Source organism: Petaurus breviceps, unplaced genomic scaffold, assembly GCF_028583685.1.
Source record: "Petaurus breviceps papuanus isolate PSGF00001 unplaced genomic scaffold, PetGlider_PUasm1.0 208, whole genome shotgun sequence".
Taxonomy (NCBI): Eukaryota; Metazoa; Chordata; class Mammalia; order Diprotodontia; family Petauridae; genus Petaurus; species Petaurus breviceps.
The window spans coordinates 13,411,066-13,426,269 of NW_027185852.1; the positions used below are offsets into that span (position 1 = coordinate 13,411,066).

Consider the following 15,204-nt stretch of genomic DNA (forward strand, 5'->3'; position numbering starts at 1 on the left):
CTGGGATGGAGTTAGTAAGATCCAAGTTTATATTCCACCTCAGACTCTTAGCAGTGACTCTGGGCAAGTCACTTTACCCTTCTAAAGATCAATTTCTTCATCTGTAAAAAGTGCCTAACAGACCTCTCAGGTTTGTTGTGTGTGGAAAACATGAGATAATACATGTGAAGTGCTTTGGAAACCTTAAAATACACGTGGGTTATTATTAGGTTAAGTGACTTGCCCCTTGTCATGCAGGTAGGAAATAAATAAAAATGATGATTATCACTGCTATCTCATTCTTCTCGTGTTCTCTTCCAAGGACGAGTCCCCAGCTCCAACTTCTCTTCTCTTCCTCCCTCTCTCCATCCCTCCCTCCAACTTCTCTTCATCCATACACAATGAACACTCCTGCAACTCCTTAGTCAACTAAATCTTTATTTAGAATCTTTGGAAGTCATAAAACATTGGATCCACTCATATACATACACATTCAGCAGCTGCATTTCACGGCTTGATTCCCATGACCCTCCTCTCCCAAATTGTTATTATTCTTTAAACAAAAGCCCAAATGGTTTGGCTAAAACCCAAAGTGTAGCTTCCTTCCAGAACTGGTCCTTCCCAGGTGAGAAGGACATTCTCTCACTTTCCTGAACACCATTACTAGCTTAGTGGAAAGTTGCAATGTAATTTTGTTTTGGCAGGTACATATTAACCTAGAGAGAAAGTGCAAGTTACAAGGAGCAGAAGCCCTCCCCATCCTGGGCAGTAACAACGGCAAAGGGTCTCCATTCCTTCTTCTCTCCTTTTACAGGCATAGACATAAAAGAAGGGGGATGTGGGTGGAAAGGAATCGAACCCAAGACCCTGCAGCATCCCAAAGGGACCCCTGGCAGTCATCCATCCTGGCCAGAAGGACAACTGCTGAGGCCACATGTTCCAGTGTGATTTCTTCAAGGTGCATATTTAAGTTTCAGGCCTGCTAAGGCCTGGAGGGTCTCTTGCAAACACACATAGACACTGGAGGTTCCTGAATCTGCTGTTTCTCATGCACTGAGCAGTCAAGCTCCTACGAACACTGTGCAGCCCCAAATCCATCAGAAGTTTGAAAAGCAATCAACGCCAGACACCAAAGACATTTCGGACATAAAATTCAGGCACTCTATGCTTTGGAATAGCCATGTAATATTCCAACATGTTAATGCACTTTGTGATTACATATATTCAAAGAGGATTTTCCATTAAAATCTACCCTTATTAAATAATATTTTAAATTAGAGCCCATAAAATTTGCTTTTTATGACTTTCTGACCATTTATAAAACCGTGTTATGGTTAAATAACGCTAATCACTGACCTTGGTACTTATTCTTCCTAATCCACTTATTATAGAGCTTGACAGTCAGCCAAGAGTATGTGCAAGACAAGCAGCCTCCCACCTCCCCCCACCCTTTTGAAAATAATGTGCAGGACCAGTTTGGAAGATTTTCCTGTTTTTCTTTCTTCCTTTTTTTTGAATTTGCATTCCATAGCTTGCTACTCTCTTGCAACAGAGCGGCCCCTCTGGATCTAGGAAGACATGAACAGAGAATAACTGTCCTTCCCCTCCACCCCTAGTTTATTTGTTAAATGGATTGGTGGCATCATGCGTCCTTTGATCATGGTTCCCACAATCTGCTCAGACAGAATGACTGATGTGGAAAGAACAGAAAGAGGAAGAATTCTGGCCCTGTCCTCCCTATAAAGGGAAGGCAACTGGTCCCAGCAGCTGACATGCTACAGACCTGTTAAAACTCACAAAGCTGGCCAGGAGCTGGGGGCTGGGAAGCCTCACTTTCAGGATGGGTTGGTGGGAACATACTGGCATAGGAACGGCAGTTGAGATGAGCTCCGGGGGACCTGTGGAAACCCCAATATAATTTTGCCTTGCTGACATTCAGAACATGAATCTTAACAGCACCCGTTGAACAAAACAACACATTTGGGAAAATGCTCTTTTCCTGAAGGTGCATTTCAGAAGGGGTCTTCACACAGCTCCGAAAACAACTGGGCAACAGTTTTCAGGAGACTTCATATTTTCATCTTGAAGCCTGCAAATTGTCTCATTAGAACCATCAAAAACTAACTCACAGAGACCAAATTGGAAGCATGTTTCAATGGTAAAGACTTAATGAGAAGAGTGCAGATAAAGTCCCGTAGGAGAATTTGCTATTTTATCAGTTAGAATGCTGGTAATTGAATTATATCACTAATGTTTTCTGGCCTCCTTGGAAAAATGATTAGCATTAGTAAATCAGGATGGAGATGACAAGTCACTCAGTATTTATTTTTGCTTATCAGCTGACTTCTGATGATGCCATTCATCCTGGGGGTGATGCTGTGTTTGTTAATTCCAGGTGCAGCTGCTAGCAGAGGGATCAAGGATGAGATGTTGACCATCCAGTGCTGAAGGTAGGAAGGCCAAGGTTTATTTCAATTGAAGACGTTCACCACATCATGAGGGGAGAAAGAGGAGCAGAAAGGGAGAGGGAAGGAGGAAGAGAGGGAGAGAGAGATAAAGGGAGGAAGGGAGAGGGAGAGAGGGAGAAGAGGGGGGGAGAGAGAGACAGAGACAAAGAGAGAGAGAGGGAGAGAGGCAGGGAGAGAGAGACAGAGAGACAGAGAGGAGAGAGAGACAGAGAGACAGAGAGACAGAGAGAGAGAGAGAGAGAGAGAGAGAGAGAGAGAGAGAGAGAGAGAGAGATGATGATGATGGTCAGAGATTTTTTCCTACAGGTAGATGAAACCACAAGTCTCTTCGGAGCATAGAGGAGATGGTGTGAATCCAGCTGAGGACTGATGCTAATTGATGCTTGGTTTTCATCCCAGTCAGGACTTGCCTTACAGTGACCTCTGGCCACAGCAGCAGCTCTGCCTTGATGAGGCGAGGCTCAGGACAGCACTGTGAGTGTTACAGTTCCCCTCTGACGCTTTAGAATGGCCACAGCTTGCTCGTGAGTTACGCCTTCCAGAGCTTCGCCATTGACAGCCAAAATCTGGTCACCGCGCTTCAGTCTGCCATCATCTGCCGCTGCTCCCTACAAACACCAGGGCACCATCACCAATCTGGCCAGTTAAAGGATTTCACGCCTAAATCCTTTGGAGCCCCTAAGTCTAGCTGGGCTCCATGTGAAAGAATCATTTCAAAGGTCACCTAAGAAATTCTTTCTATATCACCTTCTTCCCTTTGGAAGAATATACATTGTGGTCATACAATCATAAGACGGTTAGAGCTGTCACATGGAGATAATAATAGGGTTTGGGGAGGACGTAATGAGATTCTTTAAAAAATCTAGCAGAGGATCCTGAAGAGACCTCAGAGGTCATCCACTCTAGTCCTCTCATTTTACAGTAGAGGAAACTGAGGCAGAAAGGGATTAAAGGGATTTGTCCAGGTCACACAGCTAGTAAGTATCTGAGACAGGATTAGAAGGTAGGTCTTCCTGATTCCAAGTCAAGTGCTCTAAGATACAGGGATTAATGATGAATGGAAATTAGAATTGCTGCAATAATTATCCTACCATTTTCCATGGAATCTAGCCACCAGTACCTCACGTTCATGGATTTAATGCTAAAGGAGAATTTAGAGGAAACTGAGGCTTGGAGAAGTTCAATTACTTATCCAGGATCATAGATTAAATGTCTGAGGAGGGATTTAAACCCAGCTCTTTCTGACTTCAAGCTCAAACCCTACCCACCATCCTTTGTTGCTCTCAGAGAAAAGCAAGCACTGTGTGGCCAGAACTAGACCTGGACTGGCTTGTCATTGTTCGACTCTGGGTGAGTCAATCCAACAAGCATTTATTAAGCATTTACTAAATACCGGTCAGTGCACTAAGTGCTGGGAATACAAATAGATGTGAAACTAGAGAGGGCTAATCCCTGCCCTCAAGGAGCTTCCATTCTAACAGGGGAAGGTGATGCAGAAAAGGGGGACATGGGAAAAAAAGGAGAAAGAAATTCACAGTCTGGAGGGAGGCCCTGAGAAGAGGGAAGGCATGACCATGACTGGCCTGGCCCTTCCTTCAAATAGAGGTTCTAGGAGAAACAGACCACTCAGAGGACCAGGCTCTTGGGGCACAGTACTCTCCCAGTGTGAGAAAGGTGCTGGGGTATCGTTGAGACCAAAATCTGGAGCGTGAGGAGCAAAGCCCAGAGAGGAATGAAAACGGTCCCTTCTCAGTAGAATAAGGCGACTGGAGCAGCTGATCTGAGGTCCTCCTTTCCCTCAGTTTTCTGTGGATAAGGCAGTTCTATGAGATCTGGGTCAAAGCAGGGGTTGGGCTGCATGTGAGGGCCATCCAGGATAGGGCCTGTGAACATGTTTTTAATAACTGAATTTGACTACACTTGGTTTCCTCTGTAGCCCAATGTGTTTTATTTTATGCATGGACAAGCCCTATTCTGAGAAGGGTCTCTAGGACCCATCAGACTACTAGAAGGGACCGCGTCCCCAGGAGCGAAGAGCCCTCAGTTCATGGGGTTCTGTTGAGGCAAGTCCTTTATAGCCTTCTGGAGCTATAAAGAAGTATAGCATTATCACTGTCTGCAAAAGGAGGATTGTGAGGACCAGGGAGAGACGCGCTCACTCCTGGGCATCACAGTCTAGGGAGGACGTTGGCTGGCTGGAGAATGTCCAGAGCCAACAGCGGGGATGGTCAAGGGCCTGGGGTGTATAATGTATGAAGACTGGGTGAAGAAAGTCTGAGGAAGGAACGTAACAGCTGCCTCTGTCACTACTAAAGAGGGATCGGATTAGCTTGACTCCAGGGGGCAGAAGTAGGAACAGTGGATAGAAATCATAATGATAGGGGGGCAGCTAGGTGGCACAGTGGAGAGAGCACTGGCCCTGGAGTGAAGAGGACCTGAGTTCAGATTAGCCTCAGACACTTGACACTTACTAGCTTGTGACCCTGGGCAAGTCACTTAACCCCACTGCCTCACAAAAAATAAAAAAGAAAGAAATCAGGGATTATAACTCTCAAGCTGGAAAGGTTGTCTAACCCAAATTCCCACCCCCATTTTACAGATGAGGGAACTGAGGCCCAGGAAAATGAAGAGACTTGTCTCAGGTCACACAGGTGTTAGAAGCAGTTCTGTGATTTGGGATCAGGGTTGTCTGTCCCAAAGTGAACTGGGCTGCCCCCCCCCCCCCCCCCGCCCCCTGGCTTGGAGCCAAGGTTGGGTGGCCCTTGTTGGGGGTATTGAGGGGGTCTTTGGGGAGCTGTCAGTTGGACTAGATGGCCAACTGAGAGTCCCTTCCACTTCTGACCAATCTCACTGATGGTGAGCTTTCTCCATATGTGGTGGTACAGTGAAAAGAACATCAGCTATGGAGATTAGGACTTGGGTTCAAATCCTGCCTCTGATGCTTATTACCCATGTGACCTTAGGCAAGACACTTTCCCAGGCCTCAGTTCCCTTAACTGTACAATGAGGAGTTTGCACTAGATGGCTTCTATCTCTAAATCTGTGATCCATGATTAGGATAAATACCTTGCTCTAAGGTAAAACACAATAACAATATTAATTGCCATCTTACCAAGGCTTCTTTGACTTTCAAAAACCCACACATGACATAAGAACAAAGAAAAGTACCTTTGGAAATATGGTCTTGACATAGATTGGCAGGTCACCATGGGGACTCCCATACCCCCCCACGATACTGAAGCCCAGCCCATCAGAGCCCTTCTCCAAAGCGATCATCTTGGGCTGAGGAGCTCTGGAAGCACAGGAAAGGAATGAAGGAAAACGGTTTTAATTAATTTAATTAAAAAAGATTTACTTTGTTCAAAGCATGCACACCATGAAAAGGAAGACGGGATATTGAGAGGACTCTTGATTTAATGGAAGGGATGCAGACCAGAGAGAGCCTTTTACATGAGTGCTCAGAGCCTGGCGGGGGGTCCTCTGAACCTACATGCACATGTTTCTTATCTGTCACTGGCCTAAGGCCATAGGTTACATGCACCCTGAGGTTTTCCCTTTTCCTAGTCACAAGATACTCAGCATGGATTAAACCCACCAGGTAGAAGTAGGGTGAGGTTCTTTCAAGGTCCCCCATGCAGGTCAATTTTCCAACTCCAGAAGGTAAACTGAGTCATGAGGGTAAAAGTACCCATTTAAGGTACCCTATTGTGGAGCTGCTAAGCTCTGGCTTGCTGTTTGCTCAGCAGGCAGGAGCAAAAATATGAAATGATCATACTTTGCTTGGAGTCCAAGTTTTGGATTTTTATTACATTAAAAATTTTTTTATTATTTTTTAATTTAAAAAATTATTCTATTGTTTTGCATGATTTTACATGTATAACCCGTATCAGATTGTTTATTACCTCAGGGAGAGGGGAAGGGAGGGAGGGAAGGACAGAATTTGAAACTCAAAATAAAAAAAAGTCCCAATAACAAATGTTAAAAATTGTTCTTACGTGTAATTGGGAAAAAATAAAATAGTATTAAAATGAGTTTATTCTTATTTATAAAATGTTTTATTTTTATTTTGAATATAACAGATGCTAAATAAAATTGGGATTCCATATACACAGAGAAAAGAAAACAAGAATTGAGTAGAAATGGCAGATCTCTATCATGCACAATTTGCTTTGCTTTTTTTTTCTTTTTTAAAGCAATCGAGGTTAAGTAACTTGCTCAAGGTTACGTGGCCAGGTGTTTCTGGGTGGGTGCTAAGTGTCTGAGCCTGGGATTCGATCTCCAGGTCATCCCGACACTGGAGCCGGTGCTCTTACTCGCTGTGCTACCTGGCTGCCCTTTGCTTTGCTTTTTAAGTAACCTCTTAGCGGGTGTGATCTGAGCCGTTGTATTATATTAGAGGCAAGTACAGGGTGCACAGATTGCTGGGCCTGGAGTCAGGGAGGCCTGAGTTCAAATTCAGTCTCAGACATTTACTAGCTATATGACTCTAGGCAAGTCACTTACCTTGAATCTATTTCCTCATCTATAAAATGGGGATAATAGCAGCCCCCACTTCACAGGGTTGTTGTGAGAAACAAAAAGATCCTATTTCTAAAGTGTTCTGCAAACCTTAAAGCAATACATAACTGCTAGCTCTGTGATTATGATCGTTATAAAGTGAAGTGCCAAAGGCTAGTAAGCCACAGAGGCAGGATGTGAATGGAGGTCCTCTAACTCCATTCTACATGCTCTTTCTTTGGATCATGAGGAATTAAGCTTACGGCACTACTATTATTCCTAGTCACGGTGCTGCTAATAATGAAAAGGGTGTAAAAAAGGACTGACTGGATAGATTTGTCTTATTGAGACTTCATGGCTTCAATGTTAGACTCAAGTCAGCTGGAAAATGAGAAGACCATGGGTCATTGAAGGAAAAGGGGACTGTTCCTTCCATTAATAATGGCCAACATTTATAGAGAGCCTCATGGTTTACAAAGTGCCTCATGTAGGTTCCTCTTTTGATAACTTCTCACTCATCTTGCCAGGCCAGTGGTGGGGATCATAGGATCAGAGACATAGAGTTGGAAGGGACCTCGGTGGCCAGCAGATGAGGACATCGAGGCTCAGAAAGGTTAAGTGGTTTTTCCCAGAGTCACACAGCTAGTCTGCATAAGGAATAAGCTTTTGACCCAGATTTTTTGGAAATAAGTTCAGTGCTTTATCTATGGCATCATTCATGTACCTATATATTCTAGAGACTGGAAAAGGTGTGTACTGAATGTAACCCTGAACTCTGCCTGCGTAGATAATCGCTCTGTGTCAGTCTCGATCACTTACTCTGGGTCTTCTGGATGGTGGTCACTGGTAGGGGAGCCAAGGTGGTAGCTGGCAGACATGCTTTCCAGCTGAGTTGCAATGGCACTGATATTAGTATCAGCTACTACCTACAGGGAAAAAGTTAAAAGGATGTGAGTAGAGCCTCAAGCCTGAGCTTCACTAGAGGACTAAGAGGAAAAATCATGGAGCAGTGATGCTCCCCTTGTGTTCTCCACTGTCTGCCTTTACAGCTTCAAGCTTCTATGGTTTTGTTGGCTTGGGAAACCTCTCTGCAGCCCCTCCATTTCCTATGACAGGGTCTGCATGAATCACTATATCTGGAGTTTCAGAGAAATGCAAGCTCAATGCCACATCGGGGTGATAGGGCAGTCAAGAACACTACCATGATCTCTGGGGACATTAATAGAAGCACAGCTCCCAGGACCGTGGGAGTGTTGGACCCTCAGTGGGCTGACCTGGTCAGACTCCATTTGTATAACTGAGTCCAGTTCCTGGAGCCATAGTTTAAGAAAGGCATTGATCAGCTAAAGGGTATCCAGAGGATAATGGTAAGGAGCTTCTCTGAACTTGGCTAGGCTGGACTTCAGAGAACAATCTCTCAACAAGCCCATTCATTCCAGTTTGGTAGAACACTGTGCAACTCCCATTCAATCACTCCTAGTTCTGCCCTTTGAGACCAAGCCATTCAGGTCCTTGAAGACAGTTGTCATGCCCTCACAGGCTAAATATCCAAGTTCCTTCAGGTCTGTGCCCTTCCCCTGGCTGGCCCCCACCCTTGGAATGCTCTCCCTTCTCACCTCTCCTTCTTGGATTTCTACTTCCTTTCAGACTCAGTTCCAATGCCACTTTCTCCAGGAGGCTTCTTCCTGGTTCCCCTCACCCTAAGCTGCTCATGCCTTCCCCTCTAAGGTTCTCTCCATGTATTCTGGACACATTTTGCATGTTCTTGTTTTCTTCCCCATTAGAATGTAAGCTCTTTGAGTTCCATTTCCCTTTGGTCCAAGGTTGGCTAACACAGTGGAGTCTCCACAGTTGATGCTTAATAAATATCTTTTTTATTGGTTGCTTGACTGACTCCTCTATGGCAAGGTCTCTAGTCCTTTTAGGATGCCCTCTACCCTTCTCATGCCCACCCAAGTTTTTCCATAACCTTACTAAAATTCAGCACCTAGAACACAATCGGACAAACAAAATCCCTTCAAGGAAAAAGCATTTAAGTAAATCTCATCTGGAAATATTCTATAGCTGGACAAACTAGACTGAATCCCAAACAAAAGACTTTTGAAATCTTAGCTTTAAAAAATAACTATTTTGGTATGAGCCATAACGATCCATTCCTTTAACATTAAAGTTACAAAATACTGAGTTTGGCTCTTTCTTAGTCTATAAAACTATTGTGCTGCTTCTGATGAAGTGTGGCAATTACAATTGGACTTTGTGGGGTGCCTCGTTGGAATCGGCTGCTGCCCCTCAGTTCCTGCATGGCTCCATCTTGCAGAAATTTGAAATGTTGAAATAAAAGAAGATGTAATTAACAGCAGAAATGACTTTTACTTCCCAGTACATTTCCCCCTCTGACAATACCCTGGGGCTACTGAGGCTGATAAATAATTGTCTGCTTTGCTTGATCACGTCTCTCTACTGGGAAGTGAAAGTGTGGGCAACTATTCAGGCTACAGAAAATGAACATTACGCTTCCTCCCTTCTTTTCAAGGCAGAGGAAATTAATACATGGGGCAGCTCAGTCACAGTGTCTGGGCGTAAGGAAAGAACTCATTTCCCATTCCCAGCCAACCTGGGTTAACAAAAGAACACTGGAAGCCAAAAGCCTTGTTGATTTATCACGCGTAGCGGAGAGTCATTTTTCTCCCCTCGTTAGGCTTTCGTAAAATCGTGCTCACTGCCTGGATGGGTGGCATTAAGGAATTCCTGAATAAAAATACTAATTTCTTGCTTTTCAGCCGGCATAATTCACGGCAGCAGCTTCCCGGCTGGGCCATGTTGGTTCCTGCCAGTGACGCTCAATCTTTTCTGAAGGCCACTTATCTCCTCATTGCAGCTGCCTGGCCCATTTATCACCGTACCTGCAGAATAATACGCCCGTAAGCATTCTTGAGTAGATTAACAACATCAGCATGAGACAGTCCATCCAGAGGTTGCCCGTTAATGCTGACAATCCGGTCTCCAACCTAGAAGGACAAAAGTGGGAAGAAATGACTATCATTAGAGAAAAATTAAATTTGAGGAGAATGCTAGAAATTCTTGGGGAATCGTGTTTTCTGAATGTGGCTTTTGTGTTGCTTCCAGATTCTTCCCCTGAGAATATGTGCTCAAGGAAGGAAGAGGAATTTTTATGATGCCAACGAATTTTTTTTCAGACCCATCAGAGAAATTAGATGGGGGTTAGATTTTATTGTTAAGTCTGTGATGTGGAAAATGACCTGGTAAAGTGCTTTTGTGATCTACCAATGATGCGGCTGCAGACGAACGCCTGCTGATAAGAGCGGCTGGTCAATAAAACCCTAACGTTGAAGCCAAATATTCACAACCTTATTTTTCTAACTAAGTAAAGATTAGGTGGTAATGGGCACAATTTCATGAAAATCTTGATTCTTATGATTGAGGAAAACCTTAGAGGGAGAAGAGCCCTTTTCATTTAAAAATCAATTTTGAGCTGAATGGGGTATAAAAAAAAAAGTTAGAGAAGGTGCTGCAAATGTATGGCCACTTAGGCCTTTCCAGAGGAAACTCTGATAGAGCCAGTCCCCTAATTCCTGCAGGATCCCCAGCGGGGGATGGCTAGGGTTTGCTTCCTGTGCCTCACTCCATCCTGGAGCCATTCTGCATTTCGCGGTTAGGACTGTTCATTCTCTGTGCCTTTTTCTTTCCTTACCTTGAGCTTGTGCGTACGTGCTGCCACTCCACTCGCTTGAATCATGGCAATAAAAATGGGAATATCTCCAAGAGGACTGCCCTTTCCCCCTGCTATGCTGATTCCCAGGGCGTCGTTCAGCTCCTGACGGGAGGAGAAAAGAACAGGATCCTTCAAGTTGTGCCAGGACCAAGTGCCAGGTGTGCAGCTTATGGCTGCTACTTCATTAAATATTACATGGGGTGTACACATGTGCAGGTAAATGTCTTTGGTAAAATAAACTAGAAAGCTAAAACATAAATTAAAAGTAACAAAAGTTCACAGTTTCTTATAGAGTATAATTTTTCTTTTCTTCTCTGTTAATGATTAAACTCAAAATTAAAAAAAAAATGATACACAACAAAATAAAGAAGTTTATCTGTAGACAGAGCAGGCAATTTTGTGATTGGCTGATTCATGACCTTAGGATCAAGTACAGCTTCTAAAAACAAAGACCTTGGCTAAGTCTGAGAACCAGCTCAGGTGTTGATGGGCAGGGTCGGCATGAAGGAAAGGCCCCTGGCCAGGGATCCTGAAGACAATTGTTAGCCTCTCATTTACCAGCTGTGCAGCTCTGGGTAAGCCCCTTTCCTTCTCTGAGCCCAGTTTCCTTATTCAGGAGAATATAAGCTTCCTGTGGGCAGGCATTATCCCACTTTTGTATTTGTGTTTCTAGCACTTGGCTCATCAGAGGAATTAATAACTGCTTGTTGATTGAGAGAAGCAGAGTAGGGTGTAGGTAGAGCCTGGGACCCAGAAGAAGCAAGACCTAAGCTCAAATTCTGCCTATTGTGTGACCCCCAGAAAGTCAGGGAACCTCTCTGGGTCTCAGTTTCCCCATTTGTAAAAGGAGGGAGCAGGACTCAGGGACCTTTAAGAAGCCTTTAAGAGCTTTTACTTATTTTTAAAAATTATTTATTCAATATTTTATGCCCTTCCAGCTCTAAGTCTACAGTCCTAGGAATGGAATAAATGAGCTCCATGATCTTTTCCATTCTTCACTCCCTTAAAGAAAGAAATCTACTTATATCACTTGCTAAACTTCAGGAAGCACTCTAGTGAGAGGAGAGGTTGGGAGACAGGTGCCAGGCTTCTGATCAGAGGCCCAAGCTTCCTTCCCTAGCCTTTCTAGACTTCAGGGTCCTTTGCAAAAGGAGAGAGGGATCTGCTGTGGGGCAGGGATCTCAACCTGGGCTTCCTAAAAGTATTAAGACATATATATATATATATATATATATATATATATATCAGAGAGAGGAAGAAAGGGAGAAAGATAGAGAGACAGAGGAGAGAGAAAGAGAGAGAGAGGAGAGAGAGAGAGAAGGGAGAGAGAGAGAGGGGCATAATATTGGACTAGAAGATCTCTTCTTATGAGACCCTGTGGAAGCAGGCTTGCAGTCTATTCTTAAATAGTTTGTTCTGTAAAGCTCTGCATATATTGTGCTGTTCTGGTATAATGCAAAGCAAACTAAATGAACATATTGGTGCAGAAGATAGAGTGTTAGACCTCCAGTCATAAGGATCTGATTTCAAATCCAACCTCAGACACTCACTAGCTATATGACCTTGGCAAGTCACTTCGACTCTGTCTGCCTCTGTTTCCTTGACTATAAAATAGAGAACAGTAGCACCGACTTCCCTGGGTTGCAAACTCACAGCCTGACCCACCCAACCCTTGGTGCTCCCAGCTTTGCCTTACAAAAGGCCCACATATCAAACTGAGTTTGAAATCATAGTTCATGCTATTTTCAATTTTAAAAATGAGATATTTATTAATTGTGAATTTGGTGCCAGGAAGATATAAGTTTAGAGAAGACATGTTCCCTCCCCCCTAGGAGCTTACCATCCAGTTGGGGGATAAGATGCCAAGGCAGATACCAATACTCGAGAACATCACAGGATAAGCCAAGAGTGGTCCCAAAGCAGAAAGAGTGACTTTGGGAGGTGGTGAAGTTCCACCCACTGAATCCCTTCAGGCAGAAGCTGGCTGACCACTTGTTGGGGGGATTACGGAGGGGATCCTTATTTAGGCACAGGCTGCACTAGATGGCCAACAAGGTCCCTGTCAACTCTGAGATTCAACCAACAAGATTTCTTAGCATTTAAATGCCTACTATGTGCTAAGTGCTAGGAATACAAAGACAAAACTGAAGCTGGCCCCATCCTCAAGGACCTTAAATTCTCTCTATGGGGCAAACACAAATAAAATGAAGTCCGTGGGATAACCCTGGTATTTTGATGCTCATAGTCTGTAAGGGAGGTGCAATGCAAAGAGTCATGTGAGGTCTGAGGAGGAAGAGGCCATTTGTGCTTTGGGTGAAGAGGGACCCAGAAGGGTTTGATAGCCAAGCTGTGAAGATGCTCCCTAGGTCACACATGAGAGGCTTACGATGGCTTTAGAAGATCGGACACAGCCGACTGACTTACCCTTACGATCTCTACCGTCCTTGGGCCCGTGTCAGTCCCTATTAAGTAAAGAAGCACAGAGTTAACCTTCTTAATTGAGAGACAGTTCAATGAAGAGATAACATTAAATGAAAACCACCTGGGACCTTTCAGAAGCAAACCCTTCAGTAGCCACGTTTTTCTCAACAGCCAAATGTTGCTATTGTCCCATCCTTTCAGTTGTATCCAACTCTTTGTGACCCCATTTGGGATTTTCTTGGCAAAGATACTGGATTGGTTTGTCATTTTCTTCTCCAGTTAATTTTACAGATGAGGAAATTGAGGCAAACAGAGGTAAGTGACTTATCCAGGGTCACACAGCTAGTCCGTGTCTGAGTATGGATTTGAACTCAGGAAGATGAATCTTCCTGATTCTAGGCCCAGCACTCTATCCACTTTGCCACCTAACCAACAAGGAGCCATTGATTAAGGGCTGTGTCTGCACTTATCAGGAGGCCAGAGTTTGGCCAGAGATGGCCAGATCCATAATCACTGCACCTGGGCTGCCAGATGCTGATGGAGTGTGTCATGGAAGGGGGGAGAGGGAGAGAACACACCCAGCTGGCCTTGAGCCTGGGCCCTTTCTGTCTATAGGAAAGAACCTGGTGCTTTAGTACAACATGCTTTCTTTTTCTTCTATTTAACAAGATTTCAAGTGTGAACTTCTGACTTCCCTCTGCTGAATGACAATTAATTTCATTTTGTCTGTGTGGATTGTCTATAGTTGGCAAGGCAGAGTTTGGAGGAGAATAGAGGCTCAGTTTTGGAGAAAGGGACACCTGGGATCAAGCCTCACCTGTGACCTATTCTAGTTTTGGGGGAAAACAGCATTCACGGTATCCATTTTATGGGGCTGGAGGAGGGGGCCTGAAGTGTGATCATGTGAAAAAAGGGTTTTGGAACTCCTAAAATGTCAGCTGCTTTTGTATTTCTACTGAACTCTGTCCCTCCCTCCTTCTCTTTCCCTCCTTTCCTCACTCCCTCCCTCCCTTCCCCCTTCTCTCTCTCCCCCCTCCTTCTTCACCTCCCCCTCAAGCATGGACCGCTGACCTGCTTCTAATGACCTACAATTTCTTCATTTTCTCTGTGTGAATTGCTTTAATATATTGGTTTTATTTTACAAGGCCCCTGGGGGATGTTTTTTTCTTCTGGTCCAAATGTTTCACTGCTTTAATAAAGTGGAAGAAATATTTCACATTGAAACTCTCTGGCCTTATTTACTGTTGCTAGGCCTGTGAGAACCCAGAGGAATGGGTCTCACCCTCCAAAGGTTTACAGTGACTTGGACAGAAGTGAAGACCTTGCCCAGCGAGGAACCACCTGAATGTTTCCTGCTTCATTGTGGAGGCTTGGCTCTCCCACGGCAGCCCAGACCGTACCTGAGTTTCTCTGGGAAGAGTCCGAGGGCCTCTTGGTGCTGACCAGGTTTTGCAAGCTCGTGATCACGGGAGCCAGAGAAGGAGGGAAACTGCTCCGGACGCTGTGCTGACTCTTCTACAATGAGAAGGGCAGTCAGATTTAAGTTTGGTCCTCACAGTGACCAGCACGATAAGTGTTGTTGTTAACAGATGTGCAGACGAGGAAACTCAGGCTGAGAGAAATACATCTATTACCTACCTATCTGAGCAGAATCGGCACTCAGGCTTTGCCCGTTCTATGCCCATTACATCACTTAGCTGGCCAAGGCAGTCTGCAGTGAGAGGCTTGGACTTAGACGCTGGAGGCCCTGAGTTTGGCTCTAAGCACTGCCACCCAGTTCGCCAGCCTTGCTGGCCTTCAACCCCCTCCTTGTACAAAGAGGCCTTAGATCGGTGCCCCCACAACGAGCCAGGGAATGTGAGCTGAGCACTGTCTCTGGCACCCAGCCTTGTATTCAAATGCTTCTGCTTTTCTTCTCCTACAGTGGGGACGAGAGTGGGACACCATCTGCTGCAAACTTTGGGAGGGAATGGATCACGTGTGCCTGTTTGCGATGGCAAGGGAGATCATGTCTTCATGTGAAGGAGACAGGCAGGGGAAGGGGTCTGAGTGATACGTGATGGGGAGGGGAGAAGGGGGATATCATGGCAAAGGCCGCCAAAACCT

The 15,204-nt window shown here is 44.7% G+C and overlaps 1 protein-coding gene across 1 annotated transcript in view; it reads right to left on the bottom strand.

Moving 5' to 3' along the window:
- Window positions 1–397: 397 nt before the first annotated feature.
- LOC138165280 (inaD-like protein) overlaps window positions 398–15,204 on the bottom strand; it is a 340,313-nt gene continuing 325,506 nt past the window's right edge. The window contains exons 39-45 of the mRNA XM_069093439.1: window positions 14,499–14,613; window positions 13,102–13,139; window positions 10,657–10,779; window positions 9,848–9,952; window positions 7,764–7,870; window positions 5,616–5,739; window positions 398–3,055 (exon numbers count right to left, since the gene is read on the bottom strand). Coding sequence (XP_068949540.1) covers window positions 2,909–3,055; window positions 5,616–5,739; window positions 7,764–7,870; window positions 9,848–9,952; window positions 10,657–10,779; window positions 13,102–13,139; window positions 14,499–14,613 — 759 coding nt within the window. The 3' untranslated portion in view covers window positions 398–2,908. The remainder of the gene's footprint in view (window positions 3,056–5,615; window positions 5,740–7,763; window positions 7,871–9,847; window positions 9,953–10,656; window positions 10,780–13,101; window positions 13,140–14,498; window positions 14,614–15,204) is intronic.